The following is a 22,078-nucleotide window of genomic DNA, read 5'->3' on the forward strand; positions in this document are numbered from 1 at the left end:
TTTTATGACGTCTGGGATTTGGAAGCAACACTCGAAAATGTTTTCTAAATGTGTTACTTTCTCGGTGCCATGAGCCTCGATGAAGCTTCTCCAACCAAGGGCGGATAAATCACCGGTCACTCCTTGACCGCATTTGCTCTGACCTCCAGCATCTCCCACACACCCGCTCCAAGCTGTACAGCCCCCAGACATCCATAGCGAGGAACTCTCCATCGTGCAACGGGGATAAACATAATCTTTTTTATTTTTTTTTCCTTTTTCTATCTCTGTGCTACAGACAGAGAGCCTGCGCTTCCTCCACACCCACTCTCCTTGCCAGAAGCCTCCCTGCAACTTCCTGTCAGTTTCACACACCATGCCGTGGACTTCCTCTGAGCTGAAGTTTTATCTCAGCGCACCATGTTAACTATTTGCTTACTTTTTTTTTCCCCTTTTTTTCCTCCCAGAAACATAAATTATTATTTTTAACGTTTATCAGCGGAAGTATTTGTAACTGGAAAATATTACTGATGGGTGGGAGGGAAGGAGGGGGTGATGTTAACGTGGAAATGAGGGAGAAGCGTGGGGGAGAGGCAATGATGTTGTTTAGTGGGGAAATGAGAGAGAAGCGCTGAGGAATTTATTTGCAGGTCACGGGCACCCTGCTTTGTAGCGCAGGGCTAACGGCAGCCGGTTCGCATCCAGAGGCGTAAGGAGCTGTGTACACGTAGTGGCACGTCATGGTTTTGATACACTCTTCATCCATGGATCCCCGAAGCCTTTCGGAGGTGGAAGAGCCACATCCCTGCCATTTCTCCTCAGAACTGACCCAGGACGACCATTACATGCCCAGCGCAGCGCTCGGCCCCACGTTTGTGCCGCCCCCAAACCCACAGCTCTGTCACACCGGGGGTGTGGGGACGCTGGGGGCCGCACGGAGAGCTGGGGACGAGCACACGACCCCCTGCAGCCGGGACAAACCCCGGGGGGACAACCCCGGGGGTCTGCGTCCCCTCGGGGGGGGCAGCGCCGAGGGGATGGGGCTGAAGGGAAGGGGGCCGGGGGGTGAAGGGAAGGGGGCCGGGCGCCTGCGCGGTGGCAGCGCGGCGGCGGGGTCAGCCCTTCCCCTCCCTCCTTCCCCTCCCTCCTTCCCCTCCTTCCCTTCCCGTCCCTTCCCTTCCCTTCCCGTCCCCGCCCCGCCGCCAGAGCGAGGCTGGCCGTGCGGCGTCACGGCGACGGCCCCAAGCCGCGCCCCGGCACAGGCAGCCAGAGGCGGCGGGCGGAGCGGAGCGCAGCGCAGGGCAGCGCAGCGCAGGGCAGCGGGCTCGGCCGGCGGGCGGGGAGCGGAGGCGCTGTCCGGTAAGGTGGCGGCTGGGAGGGGAGAAGGGGCAGCAGGCTGAACATGGCGGAGCCGCCGCCGCCGCCTCGAGGCGCGGGGGCCGCCCGGGAGCGGGGGGCTGAGGGACGGGGGGGTGGGGGGGGGGGATCGGGGGAGGGTGGAGGGGCCGTGCCCGGCCCTCGCCCCGCCGCCGGTGCCCGCGGCCGAAGTTGGAGCGGGGGCGGAAAGTTGCGGCCCCGGCGGCGGGGCGAGGGGAGGCGCCCGGGGAGGGCCGGGCCCCAGCCCCAGCCCCGGTGGCGGCGGCGGTGCCGGCAGCGGGAAGTCCGAGCCGGGCCCCACCTCGTCCGGCCGCACGCCGCCGCTTCCGCCCGCCCGGGGCTCCGGGGGGGGACCGGGGCCGAGCCCCGCTGCTCAGCCCCCGGGGGTGGCGGCGGGGACGAGGCCGGAAGGGACGCGGCCCGGCCCGGCTCGGCTGTGGCAGCAAAGGGAAGAGCTGGTCCTGCGCCCAGCCGGCGCAACCCCTTCGTTTCTCCCCCGAATAAACCTCCCGAGCCGACACAATGCCGGCCCCTCCCGTCCGAGCGCGGAGGTGGAAGGCACAGCGAAGTTTAAGAAGGAGCAGAGCGAAGCGAGAGCCTTGGGGCTGGCCTTGGATGACAAAAAGAGGGTGGTGGGGCGCCAGGGCTCCGGCCCGAGGCTCACCGCCTCGTCCGGGGGGAGGCAAAGTCCTCCCCGTGCCATGGGCACGGCAGCGAGGTGGTAACGGGGCCGATAAAGGGGATGCTTCCGAGGTGCCCTGCCCGAAAATCGCACGGTTTGCCTGTGTCTTCCTGCGTTTGGGTGTTTTGAGTAGAGTAACTTGCTATTTCCACCATGTAACAGCTGTGCTTTATCCCAAGTTGAAGTACATAGACGGTGAGTGACAAAGACTTTTTAGGTACTCTTCCATGGCAAACTGTACATTGAAATCACCATTACCAAAAAAAAAAAAGAAAAAAAAAAAGAAAAAAAAGCAATGAAACACTCTTCTTTTTTGCATAATTAAGAGATAACGAAGCAATCACATTGTCTTATATAGTAACCACTCAAAAATAAACACGTTTCCCTTTGGAAAGAGGTTCTTTGCTCCTCCACAGAAAACTTGGAAAATGAACCCAACGATCTGCTTTGGGATGACTTAGTTTGATGCTAAAATCTCAAGCTTTGGGAAAACAGAACTTAATTTCTAGTACAGTCGAGTGTTTTCACTTTCTTTATCTGTTCCTTTTTATTTAAACTCTTGTTCCAAGTCTATGCTGTAGACTTCATGCTAGCTAAAAACGAGCTGAGGGAATACTGAAGCTTGCCTTGATTGTTTGCACCAAAGGCTTTGCAAATGAACTTTATAAATAGCGATGTGCAGTCTTCTCATCCTTGGTGCCTGCATGTTTTCCGGGTCTTTTCATGCACTTGTATGAACTACTTCAAGTTTAGCTTGCAACTGGAGGGTAAAGCTTAATGGCCTTTACTGTAGGTAAGGCTTTATGTAGCTAAATAGCTGAGGTTTGAGTTGCTCCATATGCTATAAATGTCATGCATCCTTTCTTTTATTATTTTTTTTAGCAAAGCTGATCATACTTGGCACCTGGCTGCCTGGGGGTGAATTAAAGCACAAAACAGAGCTGAGAGACTGTAAGCATAAAAACAGAAGTCATATAAAAAAAAAATAGTCTTTTGTACTGTTTGTAACTGGAGGTCCTGCTTCGATTACTGTATGCGTGCACCAGATAAGTTTTCTGAGTGTAATTAAAATTTTGCTATTCCGTTCTCAAGCTCTGCTGCAGGACAGGTCATCAAAAATAAATCTGAAGTGAGCCATGACAGTTTTCTTTGTGGTGTGCCAGTTTTACAGAGCGAAGCTGACTGTCTTTAATTTGTGAGCCTTTCTGGAGCAGAAGCAAACAGATGGGAATCTAGGTGAGAGCCTACAAAAGCAGAAAGAAATTACTAGTATGGCTGAGAAAGGAAGCGTGCTGAAGATGACTTAGCTTGTGATCTAGCACTTAGTAAACACGGGAACTGAAATAAATAGGTGTCCACCTATCGTCTGGAATATGAGAAGTGCAGGAGTCACAGAAGTACTCGAGTACTCGGTGTGTGCGCTGCTGTAGTGCCAGTCCTGGCATCCGTAGCGCTCTGCTGCCTGCTCTGAGCTAGAGAGGTGCTCCGAAGGGCAGGGATAGCATACGGATTAAAAACAGGCGTGCTGTTATCCTTGGGTGGATGGTGAGACAATAGCTGGGTCCTTGGCCAGTAACGCTGAGATGACTTTCAGATACCTAACTGACTTCTGAGAGCGCCCTGTAATTCTCCAGGGCACGCTCTGCCATTTCTCTCAAGCTATTGTGAGTTTTAATCAGAATTACTCTTAGTAAATAGATGGCTAAGTATACCCCATGCAACAGAAGCTTGTATTTAGCTTGTGGTTGCAAGCAGTGCCACTCTTCTGTCTCAGAACAGATACAGGAGCAGACTGAAATACTCTGTAATACCAGCGTATTGAGTCCCCACTGAGCTGGGGCAGGCTTCTGCTGAGTTCTGTCGCATCTAGGTCAGGTAGAGGGATATTTTAGACAGCCTCCTTCTTTGGAGAGATGGAGGGAGTGACTGCAGCAGCTACACCTTCCTATCTGAAGGCAGACTTTGTTTTCCTGCTCACATATGGTTGAGATAGTCTGATTGTATTCTTCTCAGATAAAGCAGGGAAGAGGACGGTGGTTTTTTGTTATTGGAAGGCATTTAATAGGGGACCTGCTTCATTACTTGACACTTCTCAAAGTTGTTCAGCAGTCGACTGCAGGAGAACCTGAGCATCTCACTCAGCATCTCATGTGTTGCTTCCTTCTCAGGGCCTGTCAAACATGAGAAAACTGAGTGGGATAGGCAGAGTAAAAGTGACTTTCTTAGGAGGCTGTGATGCTTTGCTTGTAGTAGGCAAGCAGTGTTTGGAGACAGTCAGAGACCTCGTCTGATGGTGCAGATTGTTTCTTGATAGCACAACTGAGCGAGGCTACCTTCGGAAGTGGCGGTGAGTTCTGGCTTGCAGCCCTTGCATCCCATGCTTTAGAATACCTAAAGAAACACTGGGCAGCTAAAAAGGTCTCTTCTTTTATTTCATATTTTTAAACTGTGCACATATCTGCGTGCTGCTATGAACTCCCAACAATCCGTGTGGTCTTCTAGCGACAAGGAAAGGGAGGAAGGCTGGACACACCATGTTGGCAATCTGCCTCGTGAGTGACTTTCAAAATACACAATGAGTTGTGGGCCCTCTAGCTCTTCAGGATGCTCTCCCCTCAAAGGCAGGGTTTTTCCCAGCACCGTCCCTCAGTGGAGGAGTGGGGTGAAGGCACTTTAAGACCCCACAGGGAAGCAAGGCTAAAGGAGCTGCTCGGAGCTGAAGCAGGCAGGAGAGGAGGCGTTTGGCAGCATCGAGCACGTTGTCCTGCTCAGCTTTCTAGTTATTAATCTGAGGAGCTGATGTCGTTTGAAGTAAATCCCTGCTCTGCAACTCTGAAAAGAGACTGCCAATTACAGTAAACGTGGTTAGTTCAACCTCGGCCAAGGGAGGAAGGCCAGACCAGAGTGCAGAAGTGGGAGAGCCTGCCTGGCCCTTCTCGTGGACGAGCGCTTGCGTCCTGCGGCACAAAAACAGCATCTCGTGTTTCCCTCCAGCCTGAGATCCTCGTCAGGGAACCCCTGGCTGCTCAGATCCCTGTATCGTTCCTGCAGCTGTTACAACACAGGAAGGTGCTCGAAATCCTAATTATTCGACCAGTTCTTCTGCAAAAAGGATACTGGGTGGTGGTGTTCCTAATTCATGAAATAATTTTCAATGTAACCCAAATCTTAGGGCCATGAGAAATTTTGTATCATTAAATGTCTGGACAGTGTTGAAGAACTGGAACAGGAGATGAGTTTATTTTCATTAACTGAAGACAAACCTTAAAGCAAGCATCTGTACCTGTAATTCCTGGCTTTCCTCATAGAAACTCTGAAGAAAATGTGCTCTTAGCATCAAAATGCATTGATGTTGATGTGAATGTTAACTGTTAACCTTACTTGCTTCAACTATAAGGTTTTATTAATTCTGGTTTTGTCAAGCAAAAGGAAAAGATGCAATTCAGCAAGGTTATTTTCTTTAGTATGGCCTACTTCATAACTTCATGAAATAAGTTGGTCAAAGCTGTTTCTGAAATGAATTTGCTATCTGTTGCCCAAATCATGCATGTTGGCCAGCCTCCTCTTCAGTTAATCTAAAATAACTTCCAAATACAAATAGTCCCTGCAAGTGTTCCTTTTTGTTGCTCTGTGTTAATTATCTTAGCTTTTGGAGTCTTCTCTTTTTTTTTTCTTCCCCACACAGCCTGCTTCTGCAGCCTCGTCAGTTGTGTCTTGATTTTTTTTTCATGTCTTCAGTAAAGGGAAACTCTTTCAGGCATTCTTTGTGTATCGAGAAGAAGCAAAAAGGGAACCACCATGTGTCTTAAAGATGAGCTGCAGACACGTGTGAGTTACCTGTGTGGAGCTGCAGAAGGGAGCTAGAGGAGGCAGGAGGAGGACCTGAACGATACTAGCTGTGGGACTTTCTTCGGCATTACGGAAATCAGTGTGTGTTCAAGAGATGTAGGACTAGAGCAGCTACTTCATTTTTTAAAAACTTAGCTTCACATGCAGTCAAATTTGTATTAAAAATGAAGTTAATAAGCTGAAAACCATTTGTACTGCCCCAGACCCTGGACAAAACTGATAGCCAAGTTGCACAATTCTTGCATGCAGTAAAACTTCTGTAACACCTGGTCTGATACTTCCCCAAAAGTGACTCACTGGAAGAGGAGTGGAAAGCTGAAGCACATCTTGTTTTTTTTGTCTAAATGTGGAGGAGAGCAAATTGGACTGTAGCACAGAGGTAATCTGTTAAATGGAAGTTATTTAAGAACCTTTCTCCATGACATAATATTTAGGACTGGGTTTATTTGTTATAAGGTGATATTTACACTTGAGACTGAACTGTATGCTTGTGTGTCCAGCTTGTGTGGTCAAGTGCAAGGGCAGGAACCTCTTGCTTATTAATCTTGCAAGCCTTAAGTAGGTAAGGTGAATTGTTAAGACATTGTAAGACGCAGTCGGTAACCCTTCTCTCATCTTTCATTATGAAACTGCTTACAAGATAATGTTCCAAAAGCCTGATGTCCTTAAAAAAGATGACCCATAAAACATACCCTGCCTAGTTTCTCGTTGGTTATTGCAGACAACATTGTTAAAGGATTTTCTCAGGAGTGGAAAAGTATGTAAATTAATACAGCCTGCAAAATCTCGATTCTTGTGCTCCTGCAGTTGTATAGTTAGTGTGTATGTATGAGGGTATATCAGACTGGCTTTCTGTCACCCTTCTGACTTGTTTTAAAGGGAGAATTGATGGTGAACATGGTGTTCTTAACCACGTTGTGCTGTTATTTATACATATTGTTATGTTGCCCAAGCGTATGGAAGTGCTCTGTGTTCTCATGGATTCCACCATGAGCAGCATCAGAAATGCGAGTTGTTTGCGAGTACAAATTCATCCTCAGAGTTCTTGCCCAAGTTATTACCAGTCCACAGATGAATTTCCAAAGTCATTTAACATCATCGGTACTCACTGAATAGAAGCACCCAAGTCGAGTTGCCTTGGACTTGTGTTCTTAACGTGCTGTGAAATGCTTTGCTACAAACCCAACTTCTTGCTGACACTAGTTATTGGAGAATATGCCGTGCTTCTAGAAATGGGTGCCAATTGTCATCTCAGCACTTGGTGGAACATAGGAGACCGTCTAGTAGTCCTGTGGCATCGAGCAGGAACACTGGAAGAGGCAAAAATAGCTGACTGTCATGCTAGAGAATCACTCTTCCGTCTTTCTCATAAATCTCATCTGATTTATGCAGCAGATTAGGAGATATCTCGCTGAAGAGGCAAGAGGCATCCTGTTACTTGATTATACATCATTCTAGGTTTTGAATGAGTTTGGAGACCAGCAGGGGGAAGCTTGTGATCCCACAATAAATCCAGGCGTTTCTAACTTTCCTTCTAACTAGATGCTTGATTTTCACATGCTCTTACTTTTGGTGCAGAATTTTCTGCTTGCTTTTTATATCTGAATACTGGAGAGAAACAAGCATTTCTGAATCACACTCATTTGTTCATCGCATGCTCTTTCAGTTTGTTACCTTTTCACCTTGCTTTATGTTTGAGTATGCCCGTTGCTTTTTTTTTTTTATGATGCTCTTTCCTTTCCTCATCTACCTCAACCTTTTATTTCAGGAAACGCCCTGAGCTATGTTGAGGTTCAGCCAGAGATCTTGCATAGAAAACCAAAGTGTGGTGGCTGAAGTTTTGCAAAAACGGAGTAGCTGAAAGCGCAGTTTTACAATAAAGTGCTTTAGGCCACTCTATGTGCGAGTGTTTGGCATCTTTTTGATCTGTGTTGCTTTTCATCAAATTCCTAAAAGAATCACAGAAGAGAAATGCTGTGTCTATGCGAGCAGGAATTAGAGTGAGGAAATGGAGTACTACGTGTGAAGCCGTCAGTGAAAAGAACGAATAGGTTGTACAGTTCGTTTCTTGACAAAGATACAAGAAGTCCTAAAGCTGCCTTTTCCTTTTCTGCTAGGAATCCAGGTCCTGTCTAGCCAGCATGTTAATGAAGAAGCAACATTACATGCACGTTAGTTTGGACTTAACTACAGCAGCCAATAAGTATAGTCTTGCTCGCTGGAAGTATATCCTGCTCCTAACTAGAGGCAAGATCTTAAGATGCAGTTTGCAAATATATTTCTTTCAAATTTCTCGAGTTGAAAATATTTGTAGTCTCAAATCATGTTAACTCTTACTTAGTTAACTGTATGCAGAGTGCTTTTTAAAAATGAAATTCTGTGCTGTACGTTTCATAAAGGAAAGCCCAAACCTTCTGGAAGTTGAATGCTGAACCTGCTGTTACAGTAGACGTGAAGGTAGGGAACCATTCGCAGCGTTATCTACAGAAGGTTGAAGTCGCACGTCGAAAACCCAAAAAGAGGATGCAGTGGCCATACTGGGAACTCCCTGAGCGATGTGGAAATAAGAGTGGTTTTGTGAAGGATAAACTTGCTTCACTGGAACGTGGGGTAGACTGAAAAGTCGTTCTTCCACTCAGGCTTTGCCCAAAATACAGATTGTTTTGAGGTGTGTATATTTGATTTCCTGGAGGTAAAACTCGTTCAGGAAAATGTTTAGGCTGTGGTGGTAATATCTGTTCAAATAGCGTGGTGATTGTCCTAGTCTGAATAATAGATGACTCTTAGATGACCAGGCACGCTGCTTTGTATATAGAAAGGTCTTCCTGTCCAAACCTCTGGAGTTGACTTTAAATTTCGGTATGCTTTGGACATCATCTGCTGCCCTGTGAAAGTACACGTTTGATTTAACTTAACAGCAAAGCAAATCTTAAGGAACTACAGGTTTCTCCAGTAAATGACAAGCTTTGAAGATGTAGAGGAACCAAAAACTGTGGTCTGAACAAGAACTAGGCTGATCTTCAGAAGATTGAAATAGACTCTTGTGGAGACTTGTTTAATCAAGTTTAACCCATACTAATTTGGTAACTCACTAAAGATCCAGTCTGTGTAATAGCGGTGTGGGGCTGAGTGTGATTCAAATTCATTTGGTTAAAATTATTTAGCTTTGTGTGTAGGTGTCACTGTGTGTGTGAGCTTAGGCTTAAAAACATGAATTGCTTCTCTTTGGGCTCCTGCTTGTCAGATTTTTCCTTCTCGGAAATTTCTGACCCATTCAATAATACTTTGGGGGGGGGGGCCTGTCTGAGATGCATCGGCTGCTCACAAAGCAGAGGCAGAACTACTGCAGATCACAGCTTGGCATGTGAAGATAAGCTAGCATTTATTTTGGTGTTTTTTAAACACTGGTATGAAGCTGCAACAACTTAGCAGTTGCCTCAACAACAAACAAGTTGTCTGTGCATCTGTGCGGGCCTTTGGGGTTGGGGTTAACTTCTGCAGCTGTCGTCTTCTAGTTGAGGTGTGTTTGAGAGTCGGATGTTGCCCGAGGAGCTGCCATCCCTGGTTCACGGTGTTCCTGCCTTGCTGCCACTAACAGAGCAGGATGCTCTGGGATAGAAGAGCTGAGTTGGAAGGGACCACCAGAGATCATCCACTCCAACTGCCTGACCACTTCAGCGCTAGCCATAAGTTATTGAGGGCACTGTCCAACAGTCCCTTGAACACCGGCAGGCACAGGGCATCAACAACCCTGCGACGAAGCCTGTTCCAGGGTTTCGCCACCCTGACATTAAAGAAATTTTCCAATGAAGTGCTTCATATCTCGCGCGAACTCACCTTCATTGGTGGATTCAGCTAACAAACTGTGAAAAGAAGTGATTAAGTCACACCTCCATTATTGCAGAAGTAGAATAATCGTGTGGGAGAAGATGGTAGTTATTGCTGGTGGTTTGGGTGTGCGCTTTTTTTTTTGTCTAACTTAACCTCATGACGGAACTCTTAAGCTTTAAAAAAGGAACTGTTTATGAAATTATGCATAACTCGAGTAATGTTTGCTCACGTTCAAATAACCATGCTTCTATTAAGGAAGCATTGATTGAGAGCTCAAAACAGGCACGAGCTACAATTACTTGACTTTTCTGTTATGGTTCATTTATCACAGAAGAGCTAATTTTGTTGCTGTAATGATTGCTAGTACCTACTATTCTCAATTTGCATAGGATCAGTGTCCTTTCGACAGATAAAACTTATAATCTTAATTAGAATGGCATATGAGAATTGGTAAGACTGATCTCAGGCTACTATCCTGAGTTGTAATAGGGCGACTGTAAGTCATACTGTAGAAGGATATTTTGGCATAAGTTGCACTTTGGAATTTTTTTCAGTATCTCATGATGTTGTTAGCTTCTAACTGGAAACAGGAACTTTTCAGGTGGTGGTTGAAGAACTGCATGCAAAGGAGCTACGCCAGCCAGTCTTCAGTGGCCAGTAACAAAAGGTGATGTAGTGATGAGTGAAATATCTGTGCTTTGATGATGTGTAAGTCGTATAAACAAACCAGGACTGAAATCCAACTTTTAATATTGAAGACGGAGCGACTAGGCATGGAAGAACACAAGCTCTCATATTGCCAGGACTGTACATGATGCATAGATTATGGAGACAAACTGGCAGGAGGGACAAAGATTCAGGGCGTCCTGGAATTGCAGCTGGACTCCGTGTCATCGTATGTTTGAAGGTGGAATCCTGTCACGAGGCTGGATGGGTTCAGCAGCACAAGCAGAGGAGAGCTAAGGTTGGCAGATGTTATGCAGATAGCGCGTGGAGTTCAAGGGTAGGTCTTGTTTCTGTGGCTGGAGTTAAGCTGCCTTTTTTCCTAAGAGGAGCATCTTAGGCCAACTGGCAAGCTTATTTTTTTGATGTAACTTTCAAACTGCAGAAGTGCGTTTTTACAAGGGAAGTATCTTGACTCTGAAAACTTGCATGCCTCACTTGTAGTCCTGCTATTTTTGTCTCTATTTGTAACTTGAAAGATAAAATTTACTAGAACGGTTACAAGGAGAACCAAATGATCAAATCTGCTGTTAATCAGAAGGAGGCACTGGAATGTGTATCAGGTCAAGCCTGGCAGATTCACCATGTCCATTAATTAATAAGTTCAGGCAGTCTATTAGTTAATAAGTTTTAGAGCTAAATACTGGTCCTTCTCTAAGGAGAGTAGAGACAGGCTTACAGCTGTAAAATTGCTGTCTCGGCTCTCAAAACTTGCTGCATAGTTGAATACTTAGTTTATGGCTGACAAGATATTATAATGTGATAATTATACTTTTTCTGAATTTAATATATTTGTAGTATATTTAAAAATCTGAGTGCTCTTTCTACTTACTGTCTGCCTGGATTTTTCTTTGCGAGCATCAAAAACATTTGCAATTCAGTTTCTTCAGAAATTCTGAGATCGTTGTTTTAGCTGGAAGTCAGACTGGGAGAACGTGCACAAACAACTCTGGGGGGTGGTGGCTGTTTTACTGAGACTGGAAGAAAAGGTGTCATGGCAAACAGTTACCAAAATAAATCTGATAAAAGTTACAAAGTCCAACTGAGGCTTAAATAGGCTTAATATAACTTAATTTAGAGTCCCTTATAAAACCTGAATTGGCATAGTTGAGTTTTTGCATAAAACTGAAACTTCAGCTCAGTATTGGAGCATTGCATTATTTTTAGTAGCTGAAGAGTGTTCATTGCATCACTTGTTTTGAAACAAGCTGGGTTTTTACTCTTGGTATGAAGCTACTGCAAGTTGTGCATGGCTGTTAAGTCTCACGCTTGGAACCTCTCATCCTGAGATACCTGTGGCTTCAAGTATGAGGTTTTCAGCCTTAGAACATGCATCAGGTGTGTGTTCAGATTTAAAATCTAGTTGGGAGGTAACTTTGACTTTGGGAGGGGGGGAAATTACCCAGTTACACTAATTATAGACCTTGGAACAACCCAAAGGCAAGCTTGCATGTGAATCTAGTGTGCTAGCTCCATTGCAGAACTTTTCCATGTATGTCATACCAATCAAGGTAGTTCACTTCAATGATGGGAATAAAACTTGGTTATCTCTGTAGGATGAGGATCCCCATGGGATGTTCAAGTAGTAACTTAAACATCTGTGCCGTGCTTGTGCTGCAGTAACTTGGTTTTGCGTCTCTGCCTCTTTCTCGGGTGGTTAGTATGACTTCGTGTCACTGGGTAAGTTTAATCGTCCAGGCAAGTTTTCGAAGATACTCTGGCATCAGTTTACATATTAGAAGATAAATGAAATTTTGAAGATAATTTTCTTTTGTTCAAGAAAAACTGCTGTATTAGGGCTCAGAAGAACTAGCTAGCTAACTGATAAATCATTTTCTTTCTGTAATAGCCTCTTGTCGTGACAAAAAGGTGTCAAAATCAGGTAAAAACTAGAAACAAGTTATAGCTTTGTTTACTGAACAACTGATTTGCTTCCAGAAAGTCTGCATTAGTAATGGATTAGCTATTCTTCCCAGAGGCTTGAGTATAAGCGTCTTCAATTAGACCTTATCTTTTTGTTGTGTCTTGTCTCGAATTGATTTTGGAATAATGTTTTCTGTAGATAAGTGTGATAAAGTCAACTCTGGAGTATTTTAACTCAACTCTTGTAAGGGAGATCACCCTGTTGAGCAAGGATTATATGAGTTGTTTTAATTCCTAAAACATCTAAAAGCTTGTGGAAGTGAATGGACTGAGAAAACCCTCTTCAGCTTGGAGTTTAGGGTTAAGAATTTAGGACTTCTCATTTTGTAAATAATTGAGGAATGGTAAGAATAACCCATGTTCTCCCTAACCACCTGTTCCAACGAAGAAAGAGCTCTAAACCAAGAGACTCAACAGTTGGTGGAATCTGGATAGCCCAGGCAATTACAAAGATTTAGGCTTGGTCAGTACCAGAGCTGGGAAGCACGTTTCCTTGGATGATACAATCCTCTGGCCTTGGTCAGAGTGACCTAGTCCTGTCAATGAGCTAGAGCTGTTCTTCGAAATGTCTGACCGCTGTCTTGTCATTACATCTCAGGGCTAATATCCTCTCTCTGAGAAGTAGGGTTTTTCTTCCATAGTGAATTTCTCAACTGGTAAGCAGGTAAACAAGTCAGATAATTTGCTTGATCTGTCATTCAGATCACTTATGGAAAGAGTTGAGAGGAGTTTAAGAGCACTGTTCCCAAGGTGGTTCTAATAAAACACCTCTTCTGAAGAGATAAATATGCAGAGGCAGAAGAGTTATGAAAATTTCAGTGAACGCACTGAACAATACAACCAGTACATCAAGACCTGAACATGAGAGCAGTGCCTGTAAAGTTCTGAGAACGATAATGCTTCTGGGAAGGACTATTTGCTTAATTCCATACCTGAACAACTAGTTCGCATAAGCAAGTCTCAGGGATATCTTCAAGGACTGAATGTGTTTAGTTCCTGTTTTGGCCTGGAGGTGAGATCCAGTTCCAGCCTCATTTGGTTTAATATCACTTGGAAAGATTGATTGATTGGCTTTCCCATTCCTCAGACAGGTAACAGAGCTGAATCAGAAACCAAAATTTGAGGCTGAAGGAGTTGAACAAAAACTAGCAAACTAAATTCTAACCCCCCAAAAACTTGTCTTCATAACTGTCATATTGAGTCCAGATGCCTCAAATGGTATTTGAACTTGCCTGAATTCTGAGTTCTTCATTGTGTGGTTGCTTTTTAGGAAGGCTTTACAGGCAGTAAGTGTGCAGCCTCTTCAGTCATCACTAAAAGAGCATTTTTATTCCTTGACTTCCTTAGGATCATCGCTTTGGTTCATCTCTGTCTGGAGACACGCTTCAAGAAAGCTCTCCAGAAAATGTCCAAGAGGCACTTTTCCCCACTTTATCTGATCAGGGCAGAAGCTGAAAGCAAGTTCTGTGTAGAAGGGCCTTGAAAGATGTGAACCTTTTAAAATGCTTCCTTTCCAGTGGAGGAAGCTTAAGCTTTCCTCCTTCTGTTCAAATGGTGTTCGTTCAAAGATGCCCTTTGAAGAATGAGCAGTGATTTATTGGATGAATCGTCCAGTCATCTGCATAAACTGGAGGAGCAAGAGCTTTATCAAGTACCGTGATTTTGAAGAAGTGTGCCAGTCAGAAGTAAAATTAAGCAGGCAGTCGTCCTGCTTCAAGCAGGCAGTCGTTGTACTTAAAGAAGTTTGTCCTGCACTCCTCTAAAGAAGTTCCTTGGTTACTCTCAACTGTATACTTCTTCAGTTATCATCTTTGAGTTAGCTATCACCTTTTCGTACTCTATTCAAAACTGGGATGACCAAAAAACAAGAATGTCTGTCATCTCTGTGCTGTATTCGAAAGGTGATAAAATCAGGATGAGACTAGGAGTAATCCCCTTCCCTGACAATGTAAGGGGTGGCAGGGAAGAGTAAGAAAAATTAACGTTGTTCTTTTTAATGTATTAATATATGTATTAATGTGGTACATTAGTTACATTAACATGCTGTATGTTAATACAGTGTAGTAACACTAATGCATTAATATATGCATTAATTAGAAAAAGTAATATTGACAAATAAGAGGCTGCACAGTCTTGGAGGCTTTATGGACTGTTACATCTCAGGAAGCGTGCAAGGCAGTTACTGAAGTCACGTCAACGCCGTTAACTGTGAGTGCCAAAGCGAGCTCGCTACTTCTGAGAGATTGTCTATTTCAGACAGCGTTGGAGTCCAGTTTGTGTGAAAATGGTGTTTCTTAAGGAAGAGTAAGTTCCCTTATTTTCTAGCTAAATCTTGCATTGGATGTCTCCAGAATTCGGTTATGGTGATATCCGTGCGTATGAACGCTTGTCTCGGTTGTTAACGACATTCCCTGATCCAGAGAAGGGGGAAGGCCATCGTTTTTGCATGCTTCCTATCTTCCTCTTTAGTGCCTGCATAGAGACCACACTGGACAGAGTTTTTCTGCCTAACATTAGAGGAGCAGAAAAATGAAAAAGCCAAGGAATTACTGCTCTCATTCTTTGAAGGCCTGTCACCTTAAAGATAGCCACCCTTCAAAGCCGTGTAAATCTCTGTTAAAATACCCTACTAAAAGAAGAGGGAAGGCAGGCATTCAAACAAGTTGCTTGGTTTATTTGGTCAGAAAAAGTTTGAAATTACGTGTGTCTAATTGCTGGGCAATTGTGGATACTTCTTATAGACCACTGTCCAGTGAATCTCTTTGCTTATCTGTTACATACTATACTATTTTCCTTTTTATTACACCATTCTGAGTATATCCATTTCTTGTTTCTCTGGAGACTGGGTGATGTGGGGACTACAGACAAACGTTGTTGGACTTGACCCTGTCCTGTTCTGGATGCTCTGACCAGCATCCAGAACAGGACAGGGTCAAGCATCTGTGATACGGCTGCAGCTTTAGCACGTTAAAGTTTAGGTAGGAAACATGCAAGCCTGATTTGAATGAGTGAGATCTTGTCGTTAGCTTAAAAGATCTAACAATCCTATCTCTTTTTTCCAGTTAAGTAATACAATTGCTTTCTGATAGCTTTGGAATGAAAGGGTATCTTGAAACGTCTGGTTAGTGCCAACTGCTGAAAGCTATTCTGAAGGTGCCACTTTGAGCTCTTGTCTGGATAGTTCAAGTGGCTTCATAACCACATACTCTGCCAAAGTTCTTCCAGTCACGTTTTTTCTCCTGTTGGTGGTGGTGGGAGAGAGAAGGGCAGGAGAGCATGTGAAATGCAAGGGGACGATTTTATAAGGAGAGATTGCACACAGTATCTGTTCTAGAATAGCTAGAGAAGTTTTTTTGTTTTGTTTTGTTTTGTTTTTTCAAGCAGGGAAGGCCATCCACCAGAAACTTGTGCATCCATCTTAGGTTTTACAGCATGTGTAGCTTTCAACAGTTGAACTTTTTACATCAGTGTCCTGCTTTGAAGCTTAATGGCTTCTGTTGTTTAAAACTCCATTAGGTAACTGAAATATTGTGCGCTTTATGGCTTAAACCTCCCCTTTTATCCTTTGTCTTCCATCTTTCTCCTTTGCTTCCACCATTTGTCATAAATGAGTCAACAAGAAATTGTCAGCACTGGATGGAGCTGAATGCAATATTAATTTGAGAATCAAGCATTATGCCAACCCGAAAAGCAAAGTAAGGGTAAGATCAAGGCTTAGGATGGAAGCAGTCCGTACGCCACACGATGCAAAAGGATGGGTTTGAGCTAGAGCAGGGCCAGGTCAGGCTAGTCAGGAATCACTGGAAAGTCAAGTTCAGGCAGGATCAGAGTCCTAACCCGGGCTGGGCACGCTTACAGCCAGCGGGCATACTGGTCAGTGGAAAAAGTGCTGGCTTTTTTTTTTTTTTTTCCTCCACATAGCTGCTTGTCTGCCATGCTCCTAGCTTTGTAGACTGGTGGTTTCTTAGTTGAAAAAGAGACAGAGACCTCAAACCAGGAAATTTTACTTTCTTTGGGAAAGTTTTCTTAGCTGCGAAGTGAATTTCTTTCCTATCAGAAAGCAGTAAAAGGAAGGTGAAGTGACTTCAGGGCTGCTATCCGGGGTGGGAGCAGATGGTACATCTGCAGGTGCTATTCCAGAGTTAGTTTGAAGAAAGCGTTTTGGGAAACAGGTTATTTTGTGTTTCATTCCACAGTTTTTTCTTAAGCATTTCACAGATGAAGACTGGCTGACCAAGCTGTAATAGTGTATACGTGCTTTAATTACGTACCGTGACCAAAAGCAGTGAAACCAGCTCCAGAGCATCGGATATTTAGGGCTTTACTTCCAACCCTGGATGCCAAAAGCAGCTTTGTCTTGTGTTAAACTCTCCTGAAAGTCACAAATGACTCAAACCGCTAGGTAAGCAGCAGCTATTGAATATCTATTCTAAGTCCTATTACTTCTAAATTACTGTCAGCCTTCGTTACTGACATCTGCATATTTTCTTGCTAACTTCAGACCGAATACTGAAAAATTCTGCTGGAACCATCCTTTACAAGACAGTGAAATTGCTGCAGTTCACTCAGATTACTGCACTGGGATTTCCCCTCTTCCGACAAAATTTGTCATTCTAGTGACACCTTTCCAAAAAAAAAGACATAACTGAATGTTTGTTTTAAAGAAATGTCAGGTGAAGTAATTGCAGGCTTAACTTGTCATGAGTTTGAAAAGTGTATTTCAGTACAGTTAGATGATCCTTTTTCTTCTTGTTTGTAGAAAGGTTGGACGACTTAGGGTTTTGTGGATCTAACTGAACATTTATGATGGTGCAAAACAGATTAAACAGTGTGCATGGCTCTGGTGGAAGAAAACTATTTAAAGGGAGAAACAAAAAGTTGCTCTATTGGGTGTGAAATTGGAGAGTCCTCATGTTTGTTGGTAAACAGAAGCCTGTGGAGAGACCTGCATTGCTGGGCACCCAGTCAATATTGGTTCCTCGCTGCTTTCTCCTTGCACACCCACTGCTCACTTACGGCGCAATAAATAGTTCAGGGAAATAATATTGTTCATAATGTATTTGCAAGAAGAAAACAAAATAGGGCCTGGCTTCTTGATTTCTCAGTCTTCAGATAATGTGGGGTTAATCACTGATGGCGTAGATGGGCACTAGCATGGAGGTGCTCTAATTTCTATGTAAATCGTCTTCGTGGTGTGTGCTAAACAGATGGCATGACTCCCAGAGAGGCCGTGAGGTTACTGCTGATGAGAGGGCTATGTCCTACCTTGCTTCTGCTTCCCTTCTTTACAGGAAAGATCTTCTGGGGGAGGAGGATTTTGTCTTTCTAAAGGCAGGGAGGGTATACAAAAACAACTCAGTCTGGCACCTGCTGGAGTCGGTGCTGGGAAGGAGCTGAGACCTTCCTCCTGTAGAGTCACAGTTGCAGCAGTTCTTGGTTGCTAGCAGAACTGTAAGAAGTACATTTTCTTGTGCTTATAACCCAAAGACCTGCCCCAGCATCTGTGGCCCTGCTTTTGTTTTTGCCAGGTTAGCTTCCAGTGAAGATGAGGAGGCAGATCCAGCAGGCAGCTGTAGGTATGCACACCAGTAGTACACAACTCCCAGCTTCTTGGAGAAGAAGGGTCTCAAAATAGTATTTTGGTTGCTTCAAGTTAGTCGTAAAACCACAGTCATTATAGCTGCATTTAGGTATCTAGCAGAACATTAATCAGTCCTCAGATTTAAGCAGGTTTATATTTTTTTTAATACTAACTTCTGGGATCCTGCTGTTCTTTTTGAAAAATGTTTGCTTGGTGCAAGAGGCTGGTTTAATTTTCTTACACGAGTCTCTCTGTGAATGATTCTTCGTTTGGCATTTAAGTGCTTCAGAATGAGAAAATGTATGCCATCTCCACTTGGATAATTGTTTCTTATTAACAGTAACTGTTAGTTTTACTACAGTAGGGTTTATTCAATATTTCTCTTATGGCAAAACAGTAATGCAAGAGAGAAAATACTATTTATCTGATGGTTTGCAGCTTGCTGTTGTAGCTTCATTAAGAGCTGGTGGTTTGAAAAATGGTCACTCTGTATTTAAAAAAATAAAATCCTTAAGCCTTTTTATCAAACTCTGCTTAGTGAATTGGGTTGTGGTGTCAAGGCTGTGCTTTTTGGGTGTAGATCAAACCTGGAGCCAGTAGATACAAGTTCTGGCTGATATTCCATGTAAATGACGCCACAAATGAAGAGATACTGTTCACTCAAGAAGCTTCCTATCTGTTTTTTTCAGTCAGTACTGATGTTCTTAGTGGTGTGGTGCAGTTTTTCAGAGGAAACTGGAGACGTTTCATGCAAGTCAGCTTATATGAGCAAAATCACTTACACGTGTGTATGTATATGAAATTACATAAACTTGTGCAATATGAATGAAACAAGTTCAGGGGATGGATGTGTAGAGGATGTAGTAGCTGTAAAACTTCTTAGAATTGCTACATGAATACCAGAGGTGATGAGCATTAGCAGTTGTTTACCTGATAAACATACTCAGTACTGGGAATGCTGCTGTAAAACTGCAAGCTCTTCAGGCATCTGAGTGATTCTTGGGGATAATGACTTTGGTCTCCTGTTGCAGGATACGTAGTGCAAGGGACTTCTTGTGAGGGAAAAAGTTCTTGAGAAACCTGTGACACACCTTAATGCTCCCTGCAATAGTCACAGTGGGGTGCTAAAGACTTGTTTTCCTGTCTAGAAAAGCTCGTATAAGTTCTTGTGATGAACACAGATCAATGAATGGTGTGCTGTGATACAAGTGATTTCCCTATGAATAGGAGTAAATAAATTTCTGTGCCTAATTCCTCCTTGCTATAAATGAAGGATACCTATCCGTCCAGAGGCCCCTGAGGGAGTGCTGTATGCATGTCGGTATGAGCAGCCCCTCCAGGTACTTGGGCACTTCCTTCAAAACACCTGGGATATTTTGGCAAGATCACGATACTGAGCTTTTCATTACAAAGAGTCTTAATCTGTTCTTGCCTCTTCTCCAAAGTACTGTTTCTTAGGAAAGAAAAATCTCCATTTGAAAAACATTTCCAAGTCTGTACTGCTTTGAGCATGAAACTATACACAATAACATGTGAATAACAGTTCTTGAAGTCTTAAAATCCTGTTCAAAAGAAGCACTTGTGGTGGTACTTCACTTGCACTAGGTGAAAAAGTATTATTGATCACCATTATTGTCTTGAATAAGTGGCCATAGTGTCCATACTGTGTAATAATTGAAGTGACATTCTGCTTAGATTACGCCTGCTTATAATGGTGTCTGTCCTGCCTTTATCATTTTATATCAATATTTAACTGTTCTTGTCTCGTTATACACACAAGCTAACAGCATCTGTAGTAACGCTAAAATAGTAATCCTGTTGAACAAAACTGGTGAATAACTTATTGTGTGTTTTAGGTATTGAGGGTGATTTATCTCTTGCATCATGCGTGAATACAAGCTAGTGGTTCTTGGTTCTGGAGGTGTTGGAAAGTCTGCTCTGGTAAGTACTGTGAAGCAGTTGAAGTTTTTCTTAGATTTCTGGTGTCTTGCTTTTTCTCTAATACTCTCTACTAACCCATTATTTTTGCACGCTCACGTTAAGAAATAAGATAAATGCAAGTAATGACTGCTGAGTGGCTAGAATAGCTACACCCTTTGCTGTGTATCTGTCAGCACTTTCTGGGTGTATCTGCATCTGGGTGTATCTGCATCCACTCTCCCATGCTGGTATTTTTGGATGTGGTTGGTTGCTGGTGCTTGGTCAGATCTTTGCTTGTCCCACACAGTGAAATGCATAACCAAAGCATTATGAAGGTCTCTGGCTTCCCTGGATAACCCAGGCATGCGTAGGTTTGTGGGAAGTCAAGCTGCTTTGGGAAACCAACATGATGAACTGTGCCAGGCACATGCCTGGCCTTGGTAACTTCTGTCTCTAGCTAGAAAGTTCTCTGGTGTGCTGTTTGCCTCATGTTTGTTAGTGTCCAAAACACTAACTTTTTCAAATGCAAGTAACTTTTATCCATCTGCATATTTGTGGGAAGTTTGTCATGTTTTCTACATCTTTGTCTGCAAGTAGGTGAGTAACTGCAGCAGGTAGATGACCGTACACCAAAGAGCTTGTGAGCTTCAGCTAAATGGGTACAGAAAAGTTGCAGTCAGACTGACAGACTAGCACTAAAAAAGTTCACAGAATATGAAGTTTTCAGCTCAACTGAGAACTTATATCTTTCAGTTTAATTGCACACCTTATCATAAAGTAAGATCTAGAGGCCCATTTTATCAGGTAGAAGCTATTCTTTTACAAAGCAATTCCTAAAGGAAGACATGTGACAAATCATCATAGGTCATAAAAGAACTTTTTCCTTCACCTCTCCATTCTTACCTTACTGCAGCATGTCTGGATTTGAAACTGTCTGCTCTGACTTGGCCAGTGAGTCTTAAAGTTCCACTTATGCTAAAAAAAAAAAAAAACTCCTACGTGCTAAGTATACAGGAATATCTTAATGAGTTTAGTTAAGAGTAGTAAATGCTGGCAGTGATTTTTTGACTAATTCCTGTGCTGGCAGATCAGTAGTAAAAGATGCAGTAGTTCTAAATACAAATGTAAAAGCCATGCAGCTGTACGGTATCCTATTCAACTAAAAACTAATAATGATTCCGACAGTTAGACAAACCGTAAATCAATGCATGCTTTAGTCTTATGTGCCAAGTGAGAGTGCCTAAAAGAAAGTGTAGTATTACTTTATCTAACAGTACGTAGCCAAATAGACATATGCCTCTAACTTCCTGTAATTTCATTTAGTTTATAGTCATCGGCCACTTAGTTTGCCTTCAAAACTGTGATGGATAACTGAATATACACCTAGAACAGTAATGTGTGTCATCTTGTAAATTTTGTACAGTATACAAGAAGGATCTTACAAGAACTTTTGTGTTGCAGACTGTACAGTTTGTTCAAGGAATATTTGTTGAAAAATACGATCCTACGATAGAAGATTCCTACAGAAAGGTAAGTGCAAAGATGTTCTTGTGTTACAGGAATTTAAATACTTGCTTCAGGCTGCAGTAGATGTTGTCAAATATTTGAGGTTTTTGCTTCAAAAAGGGTATGCCTGGTAATGTCACGTAATATCTAGTAACTTAAGTTTGAAATGTAAAGATGTTCTTGAGAAGTCTGTGTAAAAGGAGTAATGCAAGATCTGCTTTTTAATAGTTAGGCATAGTACTTTACTGGCTTGTCAGTTTAAAAAAATAACTTGTCAGAAATGAACACAAATATATTTATTATATAAATATATATAAATAAATATTATTTTATATTTACATGTAAATATAGTAATGTATTTATGGTTTTGTATACAAATGCACATAGGTACATACAGCTGTATATCGAGTTAGTATCTGCAGGCAGATTTGGACCTGTGTTCCAGAGGCTCTAAATGTCTTTGCTACTACAAAAATGTACTAAAACCTAATTCAGGCTCACCTTCAGAATACAAGAGGAAACGTACTGATAGCTTGATATGCTTCCATTAGATGGACTGCTGTTTTATTAATATGTTGACACAAACATAGGATTGTTCATAAATATGTTTGTTCATAAATGAACAAACACTCTGGCCTGTTGGTTCCTCTCTTCTCATCTTCAGCATGACAGGCTGCAAGGCCTGACTCTGCTTGCATTATCTTGAA

At 43.2% G+C, this 22,078-nt stretch overlaps 1 protein-coding gene across 1 annotated transcript in view; it reads left to right on the plus strand.

The window, feature by feature from the left end:
• Positions 1-1,157: 1,157 nt before the first annotated feature.
• Positions 1,158-22,078, plus strand: part of RAP1B (RAP1B, member of RAS oncogene family) — a 31,710-nt gene continuing 10,789 nt past the window's right edge. Inside the window, exons 1-3 of the mRNA XM_035333836.1 lie at positions 1,158-1,315; positions 19,801-19,886; positions 21,327-21,395. Of these exons, the coding sequence (XP_035189727.1) occupies positions 19,830-19,886; positions 21,327-21,395 (126 nt within the window). The 5' untranslated portion in view covers positions 1,158-1,315; positions 19,801-19,829. The remainder of the gene's footprint in view (positions 1,316-19,800; positions 19,887-21,326; positions 21,396-22,078) is intronic.

Source organism: Oxyura jamaicensis, chromosome 1, assembly GCF_011077185.1.
Source record: "Oxyura jamaicensis isolate SHBP4307 breed ruddy duck chromosome 1, BPBGC_Ojam_1.0, whole genome shotgun sequence".
NCBI classification, from domain to species: domain Eukaryota; kingdom Metazoa; phylum Chordata; class Aves; order Anseriformes; family Anatidae; genus Oxyura; species Oxyura jamaicensis.